The sequence below is a fragment of the Diabrotica undecimpunctata genome, chromosome 1, assembly GCF_040954645.1.
Source record: "Diabrotica undecimpunctata isolate CICGRU chromosome 1, icDiaUnde3, whole genome shotgun sequence".
Taxonomy (NCBI): Eukaryota; Metazoa; Arthropoda; class Insecta; order Coleoptera; family Chrysomelidae; genus Diabrotica; species Diabrotica undecimpunctata.
The window spans coordinates 61,910,812-61,935,197 of NC_092803.1; the positions used below are offsets into that span (position 1 = coordinate 61,910,812).

The window sequence follows — 24,386 nt, forward strand, 5'->3', positions numbered from 1 at the left end:
CTTGCAAGATATTGTGACATAATCGCACATGTTTTTTTATCTTATTTTCTAAATCAACTAGATTATGGGCCCGTTTGAGATCGTTGCCAGATATGGTGCCTTTAATATTTTCCAAGAAAAAGATATCCATGGGAGCCAGATAGGGAGATCTCGCAGGCAATTTAATTTGTCCTGTTCCGCTTATAATGCGATCCTGAAAAATTGTATTTAAAATAATTTTTTACGATATTCGCGTTATACACGGTACAGCCATCCTGTTGATACCAGATACATTTTAAACGTACATCTAAAAGATTCTGAATAGCTGAAGTAATGTTGTCTTGCGATGTTAATTCTGAATAACAAATGAACCAATTACATGGTTCCCTAAAATGCCGGCCCAGACATTAAGTTTTTGAGAACGTTTGATCCGATGTAGAACAGTTCGATGTTTATTTTACTGCGAATACTGCATTCTGGATGCATTCTACTGTTCCTACTAAAAGTGATGATTCATCGGTGAAAGGCATATTTTTTTGTAAATTTGTCATTTTCGTGAGACGCATAAATTGCACCTTTTCGCAAATTGATCTTCGGTAAATAACTCCTTCTTCTTCTTCTTGTTCCACTCCTATCGGAGATTGGAAAGCATCAAGGCTCTCCTGACCTTGTTTACAGCTTACCTAAAGAGTTCATTAGTGGTACAGCCAAACCATTCTCCCAAATAACGTAACCATGACATTTTCATACGGCCTGAATTTCGTTTTCTTCTATTTTTCCTTGCATTATATTTTGAGGTAATGCGTATTTATGTCCTCTCATCAGGTGACCCAAATATTCGAGTTTTCTTCGTTTGATCGTTGACAAAATTTCTGGGTCTTTTTCTATCCTTCGTGTTACTTCAAAGTTTGTGAAAATAACTCCTGAGTTATCGAATATTTAAAACTCTTAACGCTATGTTTTTTAAAACTTTATTAACTGTGGTATGCGAGACTTCCAACTCCTTGGCGGCACTTTTAATGGTTCTGGAGTTATCCACCTCAATGGTAGCATCAATACTTTCATTTCTTCTTTCGATTTCCTGCTGTCATTTCGGGGACATCTGGTTTTTTTTTGTAACTTTTGTACAATCTTATAAACAATAATATATTTCAATACCATTTACAATATTTGCAACTGATTTCAACAAGATATCGGTCAATTGTCGAAAGAATTAGCAAATAGATCCTCATATTCTGACAAAGAGTTGCCCTAATAATATCATTTAGTTATTTAAACCTTTTCTTTTCTGAAGTGTAAATAAACATTTTTTAACGAAACTATTCGCTTTACGCTTTTCTTAAGATGCCGATAATTGAGTTATTAATCGCATTGTAGGCTGTCGCTTGGTGTGGTGAGATATTAGCAGAGACTTGAGAAAGCGCAGGTACCACTTTTATCTCAATGTATATTACCTATGTCTAGCTGAACGATTTATGTCTTATATATATTTGTGTATGTATGTATTTATAACCCCGATTTAAATTTTTTTAGCGCAAGGGAAAAAATTGTTCCGGAATATGTTGTGGCTGGTGTTTCTAAACGGAGTCAAGCAAAAAAGTTTATAAAAATTAAAAAGTATACGCTTTACAAAAAATACATCAAATTTAATTTCGATTATGATATAGCAATTGTTAAGGTACGTATTCTTAAAAATGTTATAAAATACATGACCACAACCTTTTTTTTTGTTTTTAAAATTTGCTTCAGCATAGCTTTTAAAAACTTTTCTTTTCCTAATATTGTTCTGAAGCTATTTTCTTGTGGCATTTTAAAGAAATTACTATTTTAATGGGAATAAGCTACAATTAAAGGTTAAAGTACGTTTATTGGCGTTTCAATTTCCACTATTACTTTTCTTTTCCGCATATCACTTTTTGTTGTCCTTAGGTGTGTACTTTTGCTGATCTAGGCCATGTTTTTTCAGTAAAGTTATTATTTAAAAGAGAAATCCTTTTAGACGAAAAATTAATATGATTTCCAAGAGTAGTAAAACTGCAAATAAAACAGCAGTATTTGTGCTGAACTAATTAGGAGGAGCCTATACATTACAAATTTGCAAACAATCATAAAAATAACATAAAGTAGAATGAATCTCTTGCGTTTTATCTGTGCTTGAATTTTTCTGTTATATATTTTTAAAAAATCTATAATACCTTTCTTAGGTTATTGTTTAAAATTTACATAATTATTTATTTAATTATTTTAGTTGGCCGAAAAAGTTAAATTTTCCAAAAAAATTCAACCCATACCTCTACCAGAACAAGATGCTGAAGTACCAACGGGTTCTATAGTTACCGCTGCAGGATGGGGCAGAACTGAGGTAAAAATTTACAAATCAACAATAATTTATATTGGCTAACTAAAATATCTACTTTAATTAAAGCATTTTCATTTTCGCTAGATGTATTCGTTGTATGTCGTTCTTTTTAACGTCTTAATATTCACTTAAGTAAATTCTGAAGTTCTATAGAATTTTTCCTTTAGTTTTATTGGAATCTTTCTGTCACACAGTACACTACTCGCTTTCTTCCACTTCACCCATCTCATCACAAATTATACTGCATGTTTCTCCATTTATTTTCCCATTATTTTGTAATACGAATCCCAGGTACTTAAAAATAATAATTTTCATAATAATTTTACCATCCAAAGGTATAATTTCATTTGTAGTGACTTTGTTTAGATAAATATTTGCAAATATTACATAAAATTTATCAGTCTTCCCCACACTTATTCTAACTTTAGTTGTTACTATCTCAACATGTATCTTAAAAAGTTTACCCAACATTTATCACGAGAACCTGCTTATTATAAATATATCCTTTCGATTAAAAAAGGATTCAGCTTGTGGGTAAGAAATAAACAACGTATTTCGAAAATTAAAGTTTAGACGTTCGTCAAGTCTATATATCCCAAAATTCAACGGTATATTAATTTGTTAATAGATATTTTAAATTGACTTTTGCCATATAAAATTAAAATGGACTTTTTAAAATGGCGCATTTCGAAACAAATGGAATTTTACTTCATTCAACTTTCACGTTATATTTTGTTTCTTAAACTCGATGTTCCATCCACTAACAAATGGCCTCTTAAAAACGTTAAAATTGTCTTTTTTCTATATTTTTATTGGTTTACTTGCATTGTACGTTTAATTTAGGTTTTTTCAAAAAAAAAACACAAAAATACCTTGGGTCCTAGAATAACTCGAAAAGTAATTTCGAAACGAAAAAACATATTTTTCCTATAAATTATTAAAAAAATGTCAAATAAATAAGTAGTAATAAATAAATAAATAGGTTGCCATGGAAAATTTTCCATTGAGAAAAATCTCAAATTTTTTTTATGATTATTTATTTCCAAAGCGGCACATAAACCAATACTGAATATTTTTGGAAATGATTTTATAGGATAATTTGGTATTTTTTTTTATAAAATCTATTTTAAATAAATTATTTACAATGTTACGAAAAAAAAAAATTCAATAAAATTGGTTTAAACAAATAAAATGATTTATTTAACAATTTATTTATTTAAATAATGCATATTCGTAGTACACGCAAAAAGTACATAAAAACTTAAAAAAATTAATGTCGAAATCCATAAACAAGAACCAGAGATACAGTTAACGGCTTCTTACCTCCGCCGCTGCTGCGAGTTTCAAAGCCGGCCGATTTTTAGGAACACATTTTGAAGCTTTGTGCATGATACTATGACTAACAAGATAGGATCTTCCTGTAGTAGAAAATCGGTGGTGTTCGCGCATGCCGTCATTGGAGAGCAGAATTTGAATTCTTGTTAAAGTTAAATGGGATTTTTATGCATTCTGTGATGAAATTATTCAATTAGCAAAATAATAATATTAAATAAAGGTTTAATAATTACAATAATCGTACACAAAAGGATATCTCCAAACTATTTATTAAAGAATATTTATTGACACATACAAAAAACTGACATTACGAACGTGCAACTCTCCAATTACATCACGACTTATGCGCAATATCTTATCTTCTTAATCATAGTATCATGGCTTTGTGGAGGTTTGCATAAAAAGGCCATCTTTTTCAAATTTTGCAAATTAAAACTCTAAATTATATTGTTTCAAATAACGATTATTACTTGTTATAAACCAAATTGCTGTTAATTTAAAAAAAGGACTAACTTCGTCTCAAATTGTCCTAACACAACTTTTATTTAATTTGTAGAAAAATGCAAACTTTCCAAACAGTCAAAAAGTTATTGTATTTGTTTATAAGCGCAAAACTGATATGTTTTTGCAAAATTATTGTGCAATATTTAAAATCATTTTGAATAATTTTTTTATTATAGTTGATAGAATGATTTTTCTTCTTTCATAAACTAACCTTAGACCTGTTACTTTATAATTTTCTGACTGGTTGCAAAAAATTTAATTTCTCAAAAAATTTACTAATTATTTAGAGACCTAGGAAGGTCTAATGGGTGAGAAAATATGACGAAATTATATGGAAAATAGTAGAAGCAACGATTTTATTTTCTCATACAAACAGTAACATTTTACTCTTATACACAATGTTTTATACGACCCTACCTTTACTACAGCGGTAGTTCATTTAAACATAAAATAACGTTTAACAAACTTCACGTCTATTAACTTCGTTTAGCTTAAATTCGAGAACTTGTAAGGAAAATAGTTAAAGCAGTTTTATTTTCCATATTCAGAGTAATGATATACTAATCTTTACTATATACAATCAAATATCAACTTTTATTAGTTATTATTTTTGACAGAATTATTTATATTTAGAATTAAAAATAATTTTAAAATGTTCAATATTGTTTATTTACAATAAAAAACAATTTTTCAACACTTTCTTTGCAATACAGTTAAAAATTTAAGTTTGTATTAAATTCAATAAGTTTATTATTTTGTGTATGTATATCGTATAATTTATTTTAGTCGTTGCCTTTGGCAAAATGTAGGTAACTTAAAGATGTTCTAAGCACTGCTTAGCATTTCACTTAATATTTCCTTAAAGTAATGAATAAAATCCAATATTCAATATTAACGTCTCAAATTCAAAGTAATGATTCTAAATGAATTTTATTATTTATTGAAAATTGACTCTTTTGTGCTTTGGAAATACAAATCTATAGACGATTATAAAATTTTTAAAACTATAAACATTAAACCTTTGATTTATCGTTTTACGAAGTTTTACTTTGCACGTGTTAATTGTGAATAATTGTTAGTTTACAGGCACTGTCAAAATAGTAACTAACTTAGTACCTATACAGACTATTTTGAGTTTATTATCATTCTGCCGTTGTTATTTTATGTATTATAAATAATAGCGCGAAAATTTAAATTAAGTTTTGTGTATTATTTAAACTATTACTTCAGTTTATTTTCAGTGATAATTTTTAGGTCACGTTTATTGTAATAAAACTATAAACCAAAAAATATTAAAATTAAATAAAACAACAGGTAGATTTTATTTCATTCAAGGTCATTTTTATATGTATCTAGATTTTCTTTTTTTAATGCCGCCACAACGCGAATCAAGCCTGGGCTTCCTTAAAACTATGCCTCCAACCTTGCTGGTTTCGCGCCAATCTTCTCCAGATTCTCACGTCTAACAAATTTTGCGCATGTAGGTACTGCCACTTCATTATCTAACGTTTTCCGTGACCTTTCTTTTCGTCTTGCGCACTACATTGACTATCTAGGGCTTTTTTTGGCAATATTTAGGTCGCCATTCTCACTACATGACCAGTTCATCAAAGTCCGCAACGTTTTACGAATTCTGAAATTGCTGCCTCTTTGAACCGTTTATGGTTGTATCTGGATCTCCATACTCCGTTTTTGTTAATATGTCCAAATATCATCCTTAGTATTTTTCTTTCGAAGACTTCCAGCTTTCGTTTTGTGTTTTTTACATCACGAATGTCGCGCATCCATAGCATACTACTGGTCTCATAATAGTTTTATAGACCCTAATTTTCGATCTCCAGTGTGTGTTTTTGGAGCGGAATATATGGGCGTGTGAAAAGTAAGCTTTGTTTCCCTTTACTCTTAACCCTTTACTATTCTTCTTTGAAATGTTCAATTATAACGTGAACGACAGAATATATTAAGAACCTCCTTTATGGATGTTAATTCATATAAAAGTTGGCAATAACAAATGTTATATATAAACTTAAAAATAAATAAATTTTGGTGGAAGATGGTTATTTAAATACATTGAACATAACATACATAACATACGTTTTCAGAGCAACACCGACCAATAGTCAGAAATACGTAAATACGGTTGCCTTCCATCTTATACATATATTTTATTATATTTTATTCCGTTGGTTGTGAGCTATACCGATACCTTTTACATTTATTTTACTATCAACTCGCATTAACCTTTTTCTTATTGTTTAAAACGTTCCAAACGTTTGGCATTCCTTTCTTCAGGTAGCTTAGCTTCCTCCGTGGATGTGTTAATTGTTGCTCTGGAAACTTCAGAGTCTTCTAACATTATTGCCACAAATTGGTCGCAGTGCTCCTGTAGTGATCCTTTCCCTTGGCTTCACCGTACTGAAGACGACCAATAGTCAGAAATACGTATATACGGTTGCCTTCCATCTTATACACATATTTTATATTTTTTTTCCTTTGTTGCGAGCTATGCCGATACCTTTTACATTTATGTATATATATACATAAATGTATATATATATATATATATATATATATATATATATATTTAAAATATATTCAATGATTGAATAGCAGAGGTTTTATCGGTCAATAATTGGCAAATGAAAGTCCTCAACTACTTTATTGATTTATTCGAATACGTTTCGCTTTTATTTTTAAAAGCATCATCAGTTCACTACAAATAAAAAAGATTTTAGAATATAAGTAAACAACCAACAGGGTTCATAATTACAAAAACAATTTGTATGGTTCTTTTTATAGATATTAAAAAAAATGTATATATATATATAATATATATATATATATATATATATATATATATATATATATATATATATATATATATATATACATACAGGGTGTTTCAAAAAAGGTAACCCCGTCTCTAGGGTAGGTAAAAAACTGAAAAATAATTGGGGTTTGCTTAGTAAAAAATTTTTGTAACGCCATCCGTTTTCAAGATACAGCGCGTTGAAGAAAAAAAAAATTACGCATTTTTTACGATTTTATTACTACTACTATTACTTCATAATTTTCAAATCAAAATATTCCGAAAACGGTACGCAGTATCGAGTTTTACCAAAAGTACCTTTTTCGTGTAAAATTGAATAATGTTTAAGTTTACTTAAACTTTTGATTAATAATTATACTCCTACTACTTAAAAAAGTTATATTGACTAATAGTTAGTACGATCCGTGTAACTAGCGCCCTCTATGAGAATCAGATATAAAAACAAATTCATGGGATGTATCAGCTTTCAAAACATATTCGTATAAAATTTCATTACAATGTTGCCAGTAGTTTCGGCAAAATCGTAAAAAATGCGTAAATTTTTTTTTCTTCAACGCCCTGTATCTTAAAAACGGATGGCGTTACAAAAATTTTTTACTAAGCAAACCCCAATTATTTTTCAGTTTTTTATCTACCCTAGAGACGAAGTTACCTTTTTTTGAAACACCCTGTATATACATATATATATATATATATATATATATATATATATATATATATATATATATATATATATATATATATTTATTTATATATCTATATATTTATATATATATAAATGTATATGTATATATATATATATATATATATATATATATTTGATTTATTTTCATAAATTTTTATTTTTTATTGTGAAATAATTTTTATTTTTTTAGAATATCACTGAGAGTGATCATTTATTGGAAATATCCACTAAAATAGCAGATCGGCAAACCTGCGAGAGCTTTGCTCCAGGACAAATTACGGACCGAATGATATGTGCAGAGAATATAGCAGAAAAAAAATCAACATGCAGCGTAAGATTTAGTTTTATTATTTTACTTTAATATTCATGTGCTTAGTATGAAAATATTTATCTTTATTTCTTTAGTAAATCGGGTTATTTGTGTGTGCAGATATGTATACGCTACATATATAGGATCTATTTTTCTCTCCCTATCTGTTAATTTACATAGTATTAATCTTCTTATATTTTACATTTGTCTATATATTGGGTTAATCTTATCCATTTTCTAGCACATTGTACCATGTCTTTTAAAATTTTTACTCGTATCTACCTAACTTATCTGGTCTCATCTTTGCCATTGTTTCCAATATATTATTTATTTATTTATTATATCTATATCTATCTTTTTGGTAAATACTCTGCATCATCTTCAAAATTTAAAAATAATAGTTAAAAGTTTAGAAATATAACCTATTACTACGTCTGTCATTCGTTGGCTGAATAATTTTCCTCGTAATCTTATGTATTTTATTAAAAGAAATTGTAAATATTTTTTCTAATAAAGTATGGACCTTTCTGAAACTGCTGCAATTTGAAAGCACAAGCCTGTTGCTTTTTTGGAATATAGAGCCAGACTTTGTCATTCTTCTTAACAGGTACCTTTTTGACTTTATTATCATACCGTTTCATAATTCTATCGCTAGTGATTTGAAGATAGAAACGGAGAAAATCGTGTATATCGTCCATTCTTCTTCGTAATTTAATTACGTAATCTTCATCAGCTACATCTTCTTCAGGTCGTCTTCCAAACTCTAGATCATAAGGGAGTCGCATCTTGCGCCCAAATACAACTTTTCACGGCATTTAGCTCGTTGATAGAATAACGGCATATCTGTAGGCCATTGCGAAAAACTGAAGATACTGGTCCCAGTCTCGTTAGTGATTGGACACCATTTTTGCCAAATACTTACCAACTGTTTTATTTATTCGCTCCAGCATTTTATCTGATTGTCGGTAATAGGCTGTAGTTCTTTTTTCTAACCATTTTTACTTTCTGGAAATGGCCCGGCAATGTCCAAAGCTATTATTTTAAACGGACTTCGTCCGTTTTTGTTCTTTTGGCAAGCTTCGTTAGTTGTGGCATAGGTAGTGCGATTATTGATCTTGTTGTTTTGTATAATAACCCTTTAACACGTTTTGCATAAGTATTTTAAATGTCGCAGGAGCATTGCAGGGTTCAAATGACATAACGTTAAACTGACCAGATCCATTTAGGGTCTACATGGAGAAAATGACTAGAAATAAAGCAGGTTCGACCAGTGTACACAAATATTACCGTGCAGCGATCAAGAATAAAAGATTAGGAAAAAAGACAGCTGGACTAACTGGTAAGTTTAAGGTAGAAAAGTGAGTCAAACTATGGAAAGAAGGAAATGCCCGGATGAAAGTCATGACGTACTAGGAACGGTGAGGTTATTCCACGCGCTACCTGGACTGGAGTTCCTTTTAAAAACCCAATCCAAATATTGGTATCAAAAAAAGGGAAAAAGGGATGAGAGACAGAATGCCTTCTTGTTGACAGTCTGTGGATAAATGAAGGTAGTGGTTCGGAAGTTATGCCGACCTTACAGCGGCCATTTCGCTTCCGGATTACTGGATGACCGAGGAGGGTCTGGTTTAGCAGGTAGGAGTTTGGCATAGACATGAGGACGAGTACCTGGACTGAGATGTCTATTTCCACCTTCCAATATCTAAACTTCAAGTCCAAGTAAAAAAAAATATTTCCAGCCTATGTATCCAGCATGTTAAAGATGGAAAACGAGAAAGTAGTGTATATTATCTATTCTACTTCGTTATTTGTTCCACATAATCATGATTAGATATATCTTCTTCAGGTCAACATCCAAACTCTAGATAACGAGGTAGTTGTATCTCGCGTCCAAATAAATTTTTCGATAGTATTGATAAACAGCAGATCTGTATCTGAATCTATTAAAGGATCACTATCTTTCATGGTAACATTGTTTAATAAACGGTAGTCTACACAATCTTTATCTAGTGGGTCTATTTTTACCTGCCAATATCCAGACTTCAAATTCGGAGTGGAAAACAATTTACTTCCAACCAATGTATTTAGTGTTTCGTCGATCCGAGGCAAATTATCACTATTTTTCTTTGTAACATTGTTAAATAAACGGTAGCCTACACAAAAGCTCACATTTCCGTCTTTTTTCTGGACTAGGACCAACGAAGAGGCCCATAAGCTGGTAGAAGGTTCTATTACTCCGTCTTACTTAATTTCCCGAACAATCCTTTTAGCTCCTCTCTCTTCGACTGTGGTTAATGTCGAGCTGTTTGAAGAATTGACTTGACATTACGAGCATCGATTTTATATTTAAAAACGGTAATCTTCCTCTCTTTCCTTTTCCTTGAAATGTTAGTACTGCGGTCTGCGGCGTAGACTAAAAAATTTTATTAAATAAAAGAAAACATATTTTGGTTTATTGTTTTTTATAGTATTCGCCTTTGAGGTCACTACACTTTTGTATCCGATAAAACCAGTAGTCGAAACATTTATGCCAATTCAAAATAGATATCTTAGAAATAATATCTTTGTATGCTTTAAACCACTTATGTGGCGTCTTAAAAGGTTTATCGCATAGTTTTTTTTTTGATATCCAGGACCAAATTAATATTTTTTTAGGTCTAGGGCTTTAGTGCTTTATCACAAAAACCAAGGCAAACTAGATAGTTGGGCTAACTTTAAAATCATATAAAATAACTACAAGAAAATTTTAAGAGATTTTTCAGAAGATCGTCTATCAAGGTTGCCCAAAGTAAAGGTGACAGAACCCTTTCTACTGGATAGCCTCCATCTGCTCTAGCTTTAATGGTTGCTTGAACCAGAGTGAATATTACTATCCTATTTTTTACGGATGCCCTTATCTATCTACATATTACCGCAGATGTGCCTCGTTTACTTATTGCTTTAACCAAAGAGTTGGTGATAACAATATTAAACGCTCTTTGGACACCTAAAAAAGCAGCCATTGGTAAGCATATTGGCGATTGCTTAGAAAATTATTTTTATAATACTTCGTCTCTTATGAACTTATCCAGAAGTCATTCCCGCGTTTTTATTAGAAACGACAATAGGCTTATTGGCCTATATGGTTTTAGTGTTAGGTCTAATAGTTAGTGTTAGTCTAATACTCAGCCTACCTTGAGAGAACAAGTTTATGATTTTAACCTTTTGTCTTATCTTCGGTACCATTCCCATGCTAAATTGGCTTTAACAAGCTTGTATATGTATGGTCTCAATACCTCTAATCCCATATGCAAAAGTATTGGATATATGCCATCTGTTCCTGTACATGGCTAAAATTTATTTATAAATTTAATAAAAATAAACTTTATTTAAACAACCCAGTTTGTATACAATACTATACTCTCTTGTACTCTAACATTTTCGGCACCATTCCTTGACCGTTGTAAAGTGACGTAAATAAATCTGCAACGGTTACAAATATTCAGCGCACCAAAAATTTGATGACCGTACGCTGATTATATTTGGACAGATTGTTAATAACAAATGTTTATTGTATAACAGACGTCTACAAACCTAAAACTATGATTGCAAAACGTCACTTGAGTGGAGTGATTACCATTGTTTTTAAGGCTAACCTGACCAAAGATTGGTTTCAATTGAATAAGCGTATATACAAAAAGAGTTTCCCTCAAAGTTGGAACAATGTATTTGTAATAACAAAATAATAATTTCGATAAAACATATTAGATTCATTCCACGTTCATTTTTATACCCCAAACCATCCAACCAAGAGACATTCCAACAGGTAAATTGTTTAAACGTGTGTATTAACAACTTACGAGTACATCTGAAAACAAGAATGAAATTAGCTATAGCTTTAACTAACAGAGCGGTAACTTCAAATCCGATAACATACCACGGTGTTATAAAAGTTAGTGTAAGTAGACATCAATGAAGTAAGCCAGGGCTCATAAACACATCTATCATTAACGTGGATCTTAACTTTGCAAGTATCCCGTAAGGACACACAATTAATGCAATAGTTATATGTTTAAATTTATATATAAATTGAAGTATTCTGGACTGAAAAGAATTTATTAATAGTAATATATTTCGAAGTCCATGAATGCCTTATAGGAGGAGACATGTTAAACATAATAGCGTTACTGCTTTGTTTTAGTCATTTGCTATATTTTTCTCGTCAAAATATATATTTATATACATTTACATATATTTCCTAGTGATTTAATATTTTTCATTTATTTTAATACTTTTTATTTTCACGTTTATTGATTTGCGGTGAAACCTGATTTGATATATTTTCTTTATATTTTAATTGCCTGAGTTTTTTCAGTGATAGGTTTTGTTTTCTTTTTTATCATAAAGTAATATTGCTGTGGTATTTTTAATATTGGTTTATTATAATAATGATATACGCAATAAATCACAAGAGGCTGTAATATATATTTTACCATAACTACCGACGATGGAAATTGATTATATTACTTTATCTTTTACAGGGTGATTCGGGAGGACCACTGGTATACAACGGTACATTAATTGGGGTTGTATCCTGGGGTGATGAATTATGTAGGGAATATATTGGAGTTTATACTAATGTCGGGTATTTTTCAACATGGATTAAAAAAAAAGGTGGCCTCTAATGCTGATCGAAGTATCATCTTGTCTTATAAATTCATTATTAATTTGATTTTATTGTTTTATTTACATAATTTCACAACCACTATGTAACAATACATTAAACTTAAATTTTAAAATATACAAATAAAAATATACAGTACTTAGAATATAATGAATTATTGTTTTTCCAAAATACTAACCTTAGATTTATAAAAAAATATAATTATAGAAGAAAATAACTTGACAAATAGGGGATGTTGATAGTTAAGAACTATTAAATTTCGTTGAATACTGTGCATTGGTAGTGTACAAAATTATACAAACAACCTAAATTTTGCTGAGAATGTCATTTAAGTGACATCAAAAATAAGCAAAAAGTTTACCGCTTCCCCTCCGGCTACCTCCTTAAATCACCCCGTGGGAAGGAGGACGCGAAAAAAATCGATTTACCAAAAATCTGTACGGCATAACGGCGTAAAAAAGTTTTAAATAAAATTGTAGCTGAGATAATTTTGAACAAAAATGTTTATTAGCACTTTTTGTTAAGAGTTAAGCATCCGAAATTAATTTTAAATAAAATTTGTTTTAACTCAGCGGTAAAATTTTGACATCTTTTGATCAGAGTGTCCTATCGACAAAGATCAAAATGCTTTTTAAAGGTGGTAAAGAGTGCAACTTTCGTATACAACTGTTGTATTTTGCTCCAAATGAAGTCAGTTTCTAAATCCGTTAAATAAATAAACTTTGCGCCATTTTTCTCATTTTTTAGGATTCTAATGAGATCAATAAAATTTATCACTTCCATTGACCGGTCACTACGGAATTTCCATTATTTCCATTGTGAGCAAAATCCTCAAAACTTATAAAATAAAATTTTGATTTTAAGTTTTGGTAACAAATACGAGGCATTTTGAAACATGCCAAAATAATGCCGAATTTACGGGGAATGCATTCACAAAGAAGGTGGATGAAAGTTATATAGATTTAAAAAACATATTTGTGTAACTGAAAAGTAGCAGTTTTGAACGTTTTAGATTGTTTATAATGTGATGGTTTAAATTTAGCGTTTTCGAGCATATTTCAAATGCCCTACATTTGTTGTTAAAACTCAAAACCGAACTTTTATGCCATACGCTTTGAATACTTTCCCTACTGATTGAAATTCTCTAGTGACCGGTCATTGGAAGTAATAAATTTTATTAATCTTGTGAGAATCGTGAAAAATGCAAAAATCTCAAAACATTTATCTATTAATCAGATTTATACAAACTGACTTCATTTCCGGTAGAATACAAAAATTACATACAAAAGCTGCACTCTTCACCTTTAAAACGTATTAGTTTTTGTCGACAGGACACTCTGATCAAAAGATATCGAATTTTTACCGTCGAGTTGATACAAGTTTTATTTAAAATTGATTTCGCGCTTGAATTGACAATTACAGTCACATCATTCACAAGAGAATTATTTATTCTACACAAAAACAAACATTTCTATTTAAAATTATCTCAGCTATATTGTTTATTTGAAACATTTTTTTCTACTGCGTACAGATTCTTGGTAAATCGATTTTTTCCGTGTTTCTCCCTACGAGGTCCGGTTTTAGAGAGAATCCAGGGGGTAGAAGTGGTAAACTTTTTTGCATATTTTTGAGGTACTAAAAATTGACATTTTTAACAAAATTCAGTTTGTATGATTTTTAGAGATTCAGTGGCATTTTCGTCTATGATGACTAGAGTATATAGAAGTATATTATTTATAAATTTGGCAATGCTCTGAAACTGCTTTCTTGTGGCGTGGTTAAGTTAATTATGTTTTTTATGGAATTAAACTACAATTATTGGTTATGATTGTGATGAAAATCACATTTATAAATAACTAGTATTTGACGTTTCGATTTCCACTTCAGAAATCGTTCTCATAAAAGGTTTGTTTGTACAATTATGTAGAAATGTATATAACGAAAAATGTTGTTATTGGTTATGTCATTTCAAAGTTGACATGCCTGACCTGAATCTTGTAGGTCAATAGCCCCTAGTGGCTACAACACATTTTGAGAGATGGTGTTATTACCCTAGGAATATTAAATTCTGACTGCTTTTGTGTGTTTTGTGTTGTACGTTTGTGTAAAATTATCATATTTGTGGTTGTGTAATGTAAATTGAGCAAAAAATTTATTTATGTATATATTGTGTCTTGCATATGTGTTGTGGGTTAGATTGTAGATGGTGTTTATGACCCCCTATTACTTAGCTATTATTGGTATATAATTGTTGTTGACTTCTTATTTTAGTATTGGCAACCAAAGACGGCTAAATTCTGCTGATGTGCTCCTTGTCCCAGGCATGTTTTCATAACTGGGATTTTTGAAAGTGTCACGTACGTACGTTTCATGCACGTTTATCCTGACGTTAAGCGCTGTTTCTCCCACGTAGAAATTTTTGCATTCAAAGGGTATTTTATAGATGCAGTTTCTTATCTTTCTTGTGTGTTGTTGGATTTGGTTTTGGACAGGATGGAAGTTAGTATGTTGGTTGTTTTGAATGTTGTCGTGATGTGGTACTTGTTTCCTATCCTCTTCAGTTTTTCTGAAAAGCTCTTAACATATGGTATTGTTGTCATTTGTGACCAAGAAAAATGTGTAGCAAACCCATTAGCAGAATGTAGCCGTCTTTGGTTTCCAATACTAAAACAAGAAGTCAACCAAGAATATACCAACAATAACTGAGTAATAGGAGGTCATACACAACATCTATAATCAAACATACAACACATATGTAACACAATACGCACATAAATAAATCCACTTTTGCTCAATTTACGTTACACAACCACAAATATAATAATTTTATACAAATATATAACATAGAACACTAAAAAAACAGTCAGAATTTTATATTTCTAGGGTAATAACACCACCCTCAAAATGTGTTGTAGCCATTAGGGGCTATTGGCCTACAAAATCTAGGTCAGGCATGTCAACTTTGAAATGACAACATCTTTAGTTATACACATTTCTAAATAATTGTACAAAAATAAACGTTTCTCGAGATCGATTTCCGGAGTGAAAATCAAACCTTCAAATACTAGTTAATTAAAAATGTGATTTTCATCATAATCATAATCAATAATTGTGGCTTAATCCCATAAAAAACTTAATATTTAATTTATAAATTTGTTGTAAAACATAAGTGATAATACTATTTTCAATAGAACAACAAGTAAACTTTATGAAATAAAAACTTAGCTTAACTTAAAGGAAAACAGCATTTAACCCTCCATTAGGCACGTGGTCTACAATCGTAGACAACCACTTTTTAAACACTCGAACACGTATATCTCTGTCATTTTCTCTTACATGCGCGTGCATCTCCGTAGCTGTTGCTAACGGATGTCTTTTTCTAATATATGGTTTTATTCATGTTGGCACTTCAGTTGAATATTTTGTCAAGCATAGAACGGTACTGGTCTACGATTGTAGACCATGTGTCCACTGATGTTACAACATCTGGCTACATTGCAGATATTTAATTCTATTGTTTTTAAAATGCAAGGAAACTTTTATTTACTCCCATTTGGTACACTTGTAGTTACTGTGATATATTTTAGATAATACTATGTCTGATAATAAAAGAAGACGGATGGAACGAAGCAACGACCCGGAAGTTTGGTCTCGATGGTTATAGGAGATATCAAGTGGGGAAAAAGAAGACTGTGACAATGAGTCCGAAGATGATCTCGATGTAAATGTAAATTTTGCTGAAAGGAGTCATCACGAAACAGACTCTGAATTAGAAACATCGGTGCAAGAGAAATTGGCCCAAGATAAAGGAACGACAGACGACTCTGATAAAGCACGTCCTTCAAATTTTTACATAGGAAAAGACAGGGTGACTAAATGTAAAAAGATTTGATCCAATTTACAAGTTCGTATTCGTTCTCAGAATCTCATCAAACTTATGCCTGATACAAAAGGAAACGCACGCACTATTGAAACTGAAATTGATTGCCTGAAGTTATTTGTGGATGAAACAGTTATTAGAGTAATAACTGTCTCAACAAATAATTTTATTGAAAAGATATGGAGCATTTACCAAAGAAATCAAGATTGTAGAAAGACTATTGAAACTGAAATTCGTGCATGTATTGGGATATTGTACTTGATTAGTATTCTTAGATATTAAAATAATTATATTTTCCACTTATTTAACGTTGAATCAAATAAATCAAACGATTGTTCTAGAAATTTAAATGATATATATATATATATATATATATATATATATATATATATATATTGTTATGATGTATTGTTTGTGAATGATGAGCAATGAGTATTTTTTATAATATAGGGTTTTTATCGCGGTTCTCAAAGAATTAGTTTGTAAGTACATTTTTAAATTATCTTTATTATATCTATAATGAAATACACATATATATCTAACCTAGCCAATGTAAATTTAAAATAAACTATCTTTAAATTGAAATTCTTATGAAACTAATTAAATTCTATAGACAATGTAAAATTTAAACAAACTATCTTCAAAATTGAAATTGTTATGACACTAACTAAATTATATTAACAAAATTTTTTACCTTTCTGTCACTGAATGCCTAAATGAACTGTTTTCCACTATATATATTCTAATCACTACTCAATGTCTTCGTGCTTCGGTTATCCTTGTTTTTGTGAAATTTCTTTTTCCAATTATCAGCTTCCAACAATTTAAAATATATTTCTTCTTAAGCATTTATAAACCACCAAGCAAACCAGCAAACAGCATTTATATTTATTCTTCTTTTCAATATACCAATATCCAATCACCAAATATATTATATATTTATTCTTCTTTTCAATATACCAATATCCAATCACCAAATATATTATATAATTTTAATATTCAATTAATACTTCTTCCATTATACAATCACCATTTATACATAACATAATTTTTAATCTTCAATAATATTTTCTTTATACTGTTTCTTAATCTTCATTTAACTCACTATATTGAACAATTGGACCTGCTGAAATGTAACTGATTGACTGACTCTAACTAACTTTCATACTAAAACTGGCCTCTTAGTAACTGTAACTCATAACTGATTGACTAACTGAATGGACATCTTGAATCCAAATCACCGGGTATTTATATCTTTTTCCATGTTTCAGAATCATCTAGCAAGAAATCCTGTTCGATTTGTTCCATTAAACACATGTCTGAATTTTCTGGAACAATCCAATTCGCACACAAGGCCATCTTCGATGATCTAGAGAATTCCTTTCTTATCTATCGAGAATTTTGTTGACATTTAGGCTTTTCAGATCAGAATATACACTTAAATCAGTAACTTAACATTCTAATTTAATAAACTACACATTTTAAACAAACTCACTGGCTCACTTAAATATATTTACAACATTATAATTATTAAAATACAACTTTTAACAATTATTATATGCTAATTTCTTAAAAATACCCTCACATAAATAATTTTTATAAAATTCTCTAGTATATAACTTATTAAAATAACCAAATACTTTTTATATCTAATATTATCTAGTAGTGTAACTTATAAATTATTTTCTATAAACACCAATCATATCAATATATATATATATATATATATATATATATATATATATATATATATATATTTATATATATATATATATATATATATATATATATATATACATATAAGGTGCATTGAAATCCACATAATATAAAGTATATTTTAAAAATATTTGAAAAAATTTAAAAATAAACAAAAGAAATTTCATTATGATTAGAATAACTTAAAGGGGCTAACGTGTTGATGCATCTTCGTGGGCAATACACTTAAGCAAACCCTTTAAAGGCACTAATTCACTCCTCCTGAAGTCCTAAAATTTAATTAATTTATTTTTCTGGGATTTTCCGAAACGGGAAGATAGCAACATTCTTTCATTAAAAAAAAAATAGAAGCTAAGATATTGAAAATTTTGCCAACACGATTCAATTCGAAGTTCCAATCTAAAAAAAAACGAGCTCGACAATTCTCCCTTCCACTAATCCTATTTTACGAGTACACCGTTTTAACGGGTTATTACTCTTTTACTGTATATGTGATCTATTATAAGTTATAAGTTGTATCACAAAATTTGGATCTTCATTTAGAACTGTTCCAATTTTTAGCTCTTGAAGAAAATAAACAATGGAAGTATGATTTTAAGAATAAAACGCTATGATTTTAATAATTAAATGCTATTTTGGTATCTATTGGTTATAGACGATTCTTTTTTTTAGAAAGTTTGTTTTTTTCACCAGATTTTGGTTGAGTCTACATATAAGTGTGTGGCATAAACAATATTAAAGTTATGATAAATGTTTATAAGTTTAAAATTCAGCTCTTTTTTAAACTGTTTTAAAAAAAATTTATAAAATGTTCAAGTTTTTTTAATATACTCTAAAATAATACAGTTGTATATATAATTGCTCTCCTTGATAAGCAAATTGAATAACTTATAAACTATTTGCTCTAACTGGGTGATATTTAGCACACTTTAATAACTCTTTGTTTGACATAATTTCAAGTAGCTATATTATATGTCGTTATATAAAAAAAAAAGTTATTAAGATATATATATTACTGCAAAAATAATGGTTTCTGCAGTTATCTCGGTCAATTGCTTATGTATTTTAAATTGGACCCACTCAAAATTATATAACTTTTCATGGTGTACAACTTTTAATTAAACCATTTTACTCTAAAATACACTGCGCTCCAAAATTAACGCATAATTTTAAAATTCTTATTTTGAGTTGGTATGAAAAAATGTTTGTTTGTTCTTTTCTGCTTTATAGTTGTTTTAGAACATCTTAAATAAAAAAACTTTTCTTTTTTTACAAAAAAGTTATTGAAATTAACAATATAACATCATAAATCTAAACATCTACAACAACTGATCTAAACAAACTAAAATTATAAATTAATGACGAAATTGAATTTTTTTAAGTTAAAGAAAATACTAGCAAATACTATTACCGTGTACTAGTATCGAGTATTGCCTCCTTTGGCATTTATTCCTGCTTGACAACAATCTTCATATTGAGAATAATCGTTCTGATTTCTTCTTGAACAATTTGATCCCAAATTTGAACCAACCGCAAAAACAGTTCGTCTAATGTGTTTAGTGCATTAGATAGTTGTCGTAGTCGTCTGCCTATGATGTGTCCCAAACATGTTCTATTGGGTTGAGGTCAGGACTTCTCGCAGGCCAATCCATGGCAGGAATTCCAACCTTCTGACGATACTGCTGCACAATTCTTGCCGTGTGTGGCCTGGCATTATCTTGCATAAGCATGAAATTATCCCCAATAAATAGTGCAAATGGCACGACTTGCTCTTCTAAAATGTCTGTTATATACCTCTGCGATGTAAGCCGACCGCGATCTATTCTAACTAATTCTGTACGAGCCTCTAAATTAATCCCACCCCACACCATTACCGAGCTGCCGTCATACTGTACAGTCCCTACGGTGTTACACTGTAAGTAGCGTTCCCCAGGCCTTCTATACACTCGGTTTCTCCTGTCATCAGAAAAAAAATAGTACCTGGATTCATCGGTGAACAATATTCTTCCCCAATAGTTATTATCCCAATCAAGATGTTCACCAGCAAAATGCAATCTTTCCTTCTATGGTCTCTGGTCAATATTCGGTCAATTGGTGATCTTCCAGAGTGTAGGTCGTTTTCAGCAAGTCTTCCTTCTAACCGTATTTTGGCTGACTCTAAAGTTATAACGATCCAAAAATTTATTTTGTAGAGAAGTACTGGTAACAAACCTTTGCCTTAGTGAACGAAGTGATTCAGTAACAGAAAAATGTGTTAATACTCTTGAAACGGTTGACTTAATGACGTTAACACGTTCATCGTGTTTTACTTGAGTGTATCCTTCTTCGCGAAGAGTAACGATTCTAAAACAGTCACTTTCTGACAATTTTTGATTTCCTTGCTGTTGGTGGTTTATTTCAAAGAAAAAACACTTAATAAACCTGAAAAACCCCTTTAAACGTTCACCACAACGTAATCCAACCTAACTAAATTCGAAATAAAATGAAGTACAATTCGCATGTTTTTAATTTTTTTGCAAAAAATGGTAAAAACATCAACGTTTTTTACTGTTCTTTCGATAAATTTTACAATATACCGGGGGTAACAATAATAAATTACCACAAAAATTGAAACATAAAAATTATTTGATTTACCAGGGTTTTTAAATTATGCGTTAATTTTGGAGCGCAGTGTATATAAAAAACGTTTTATAGGTAAAAAATATTTTTGTTTTCACTTCAAGTTAAAAAAAAATAAAGCAAAACCAGCTGTACGTCATCAAGGATTTCTGATCAGCTACCCTGCATATGGCTTTTAGACCCTTTAAATATCTGTAAAGATTTTACGTGATTTTTTCACAGTAAATTGGACTGGTCTGTCTCACTCAAAAAAAAAATCTGAAAAAATCTTAGTCAGGTATTTAAAAGTTCTAAAAGATATATGAGATGTAGCGGATGATCATTATGTGAAGATGTACTGCTAATTTTGCATTTTTTTTATTAAAAAATCACATAAAGTTAAAAAAAAAAGAAAATAGTTTTTGCGTTAAAAACGTTTCGTATACATTTTAGACAAAAATTATTTAAATAAAAATAATAGATCATAAAAAGTTCTTTAATATTGAGAGTTTCAAAATTAAAATAAAGAAATAATTGAAAAAATATACCAAAGAATAAAAGCTCATGAAAAAATAAACTTTTCAAAAAAAAACCAGAACATTCTGTTACCTATAGGAAACTAGATAGCATTTTTTTTTAGACCCTATTTCCATTGTTCATTAAGATTAAGAGCTGAAACTTATAATAAAAATTGTAAAGTAGATCTAAATTTAATTATCCAACTGATAGATGACATACACAGTCAAGAAATATAAAGTTATAACCTGTTAAAAAGATGGTACTCGTAAAATACCGCCACCGAAAATACCTAAGATTCTTGCTTGGTATTGGTCATAGGTTTTTTTTGCAAAGTGTGCTTTCTCACAAGCTTTTTTTTTGAGAATACTCACAACTGTGTGACATATAAAAAAATATAAAAGTTATTATATGTTTGGAATCTAATAAGTCAGCCCCTTTTCAAACTGTTTTTTAATTACAAATGTTATCAAATGTTAAAGTTTTTTAAAAAACCTTACAAACGAAGCTTTAAAGAATCGATCGCGATTGATAAAATATCTCTAGAGTGACTGGTTTGGCAAGCACAGTTGTTTAAATATTCGCTCTCCGGGATAAACAAATTGAATAACTTATAAATTATTTGGTGAATCTTTGAAAATTTAAAATAATTTAATAATTACTTTTAACTGCTCTAACTTTTTATTCTATATAGCATTGAAATATAACGAAAACGTATTAGATCTAAGGTTTTTGTTTTGCAAAGATGCTTCCTTATTTTATTGAAAACTCGTATTCTTTTGTTTAAACAATTGGCAGATAATCTTGGAGTGATTTTTAGGATAGTAATAATGTACTATTCCTATTTCAACAGAGAACTGCTATTTAATTTGGTCCTCATTTTTTATGTTGGATTATGTACATAGAAAGGCTTTACCATAAATCCAATTTTAAAGCTGCCATTTTTAGTATTTGTACTGTGTGCAGTCAGATATATAATTTAACCGGCTCTGACAATAGTTACTCAATAATAACAAATGTAGGACTTAGCACAAGTCTTCAAAATTTACCAAAAAAAAAATATTTAAAGGGATTGGCCCTTTTAAACCGGAATGATATAAATCTTGATCTGGTGAGTGGAGTTAAGTACCTTGTGATAATATCTGACTCGCAATTTATTGACAAAATTAACAGATATAATAAATAACTAAGAGAGCGGTGGCTACTTTGATGGTAGCTAGATATCATGGAAAATGTAGGGTTTAAAATCAGACATGTTCGTTCTGGCATTCGTTGTATGGCGGCAAACATGCTGCAAAAATGCCACCCCCAAAATAAGTAAGGTGTAAAGACTTGTTTGACTTAAAACTACATGCGCTTTAAGGAGCAGAATAATAGCAGATGTACTGGCAATATTAAGACTTTGCACTATGATTATAATAGGGTGATAATGTTATATCACACTCTGCGGGAGTATCTGAGTAACATGTTACTTACATTAATACACAAGAACAATATAAATAAAATCAAGTATCCTGAATAAGTAATTTATAAGGATGATAGTTTCTGATGATACAGTACCCAGATACAAGGTTTAAGAATCTGCTCAGGTGGACGTCTCGTCTGTCCGCGAGAGAAGTGGGATAACCTACACAGCACTATTATACCTGGCACACAGACGCATATATAGAAGGATCTGGTCCTCGAAACCTACAGTAGTGATTTAAATATGAATATTTCTATTCTAATTAAAAAATATTTTATATTGAAAGCTCTATAGTGATCTACGATCACTATAGTAGATCTAGTATCCTCGATTCGCTGATCTCAGTCCCAATTGGCTAACTGGCTAGTACATTTAAAAATTATTTTTTGCTACATTCATTACATTTTGACCGGGTAATTACTATACAACCAAGCATACGTCAAAATTTAAACAAATAATAAAATGTAGTTTATTAACAAAATAAAACTGCATCAATTTTATTTCTTCTAAATATTTATAAATGGTTATAGATTAGTATTACAAATGGAAAGTTTCTGATGAAACTTAATGAATATGCAAAACCATTAGAATTTTTATGTTGTTTGTTTCCAGTAATCAATCTGTTAAAATATTTCCAACTCTTAAATTACTAAGGTTAGTGTGATAAACTGAGCAATGAGCAAAAAGCTAATGACCTTGCCACAAGAAAAGAGGATGAATTGAATAATACTTTGGTTCAGATCAGACTCTTGCATTGCCAGAAAGCGCTGTCCGTGACCGAAAAAAACCTAAAGCCGAACACAATATAACTCTCACTGGAAAGTACAACTAGACAAGCATATGGCAAAATATATATTGGACGTGGGTATAGCAAGTTTTCTTACTAGATAGTTAAGTGACATCGATTTACAATAGGGCTGTTTTAGAAACATTTAACCTTCCGATAGGCGCGCCCACCAAAGTAACTAGAACGGTAGAACGTACCTCCGACATACGCGTCCCTAGTTATAATATTTTAAGCAATAATTGAAAATAATGTTAATATATATTTATTTAAATCTACATGCAACTATTCTAAAAGTAAAGAAATCGTACAAAATTCAGGTATTTAACTCCAACTACGTTAAATTCTAAATTTAATAATTTAATAATAATCAAATGGTACCAAAAAGTTTTCATTGCGAATGTACTTGGGTACGTAACCTGGGGCAACAGGTCGTAACTTTAAAGGTATAAAAAAATATTTTCTTATGGCATATCTAAGTTAAATTTTATTTTGATTTGGGATGAAGTCATAATTGATTGCAATGAAAATTAAATTTTATAAGTGATGTTTGACGTTTCTAATTCCATTCCGGAAATCGTTTTAAAAAATAATTATTTTAATATTGTGAGATATTATTATAACCAAAAGTTGTTGAGCGGATGTTTTTCAAACTGACGGATGACTTACTTGGCCTTGATCTTGTAGGCAAATAACCATGCTTTTAGTTACAAAAATTCTAAGGGTGGTGTTTGTGCCCTTAGGATGATATCATGTTGTAAT

At 30.1% G+C, this 24,386-nt stretch overlaps 1 protein-coding gene across 1 annotated transcript; it reads left to right on the top strand.

Annotated features, from left to right (window-relative positions):
* Positions 1-64: 64 nt before the first annotated feature.
* LOC140442343 (trypsin-7-like) lies at positions 65-12,815 on the top strand. The gene is made up of 5 exons (XM_072533419.1): positions 65-156; positions 1,513-1,657; positions 2,228-2,341; positions 7,883-8,023; positions 12,523-12,815. The coding sequence occupies exons 1-5, from the start codon at positions 65-67 to the stop codon at positions 12,664-12,666; spliced, it is 636 nt and encodes a 211-aa protein (XP_072389520.1). The 3' UTR covers positions 12,667-12,815.
* Positions 12,816-24,386: the final 11,571 nt, after the last annotated feature.

What these genes read in the sequence shown, in the direction of transcription:
- LOC140442343 (XM_072533419.1), top strand. Translation starts at nt 65, where the DNA reads ATGGGCCCGTTTGAGATCGTTGCCAGATATGGTGCCTTTAATATTTTC. An exon ending in CAGGATGGGGCAGAACTGAG is followed by an intron (nt 2,342 to 7,882) that starts GTAAAAATTTAC and finishes TTATTTTTTTAG; the next exon opens with AATATCACTGAGAGTGATCA. An exon ending in AAAAAAAATCAACATGCAGC is followed by an intron (nt 8,024 to 12,522) that starts GTAAGATTTAGT and finishes TATCTTTTACAG; the next exon opens with GGTGATTCGGGAGGACCACT.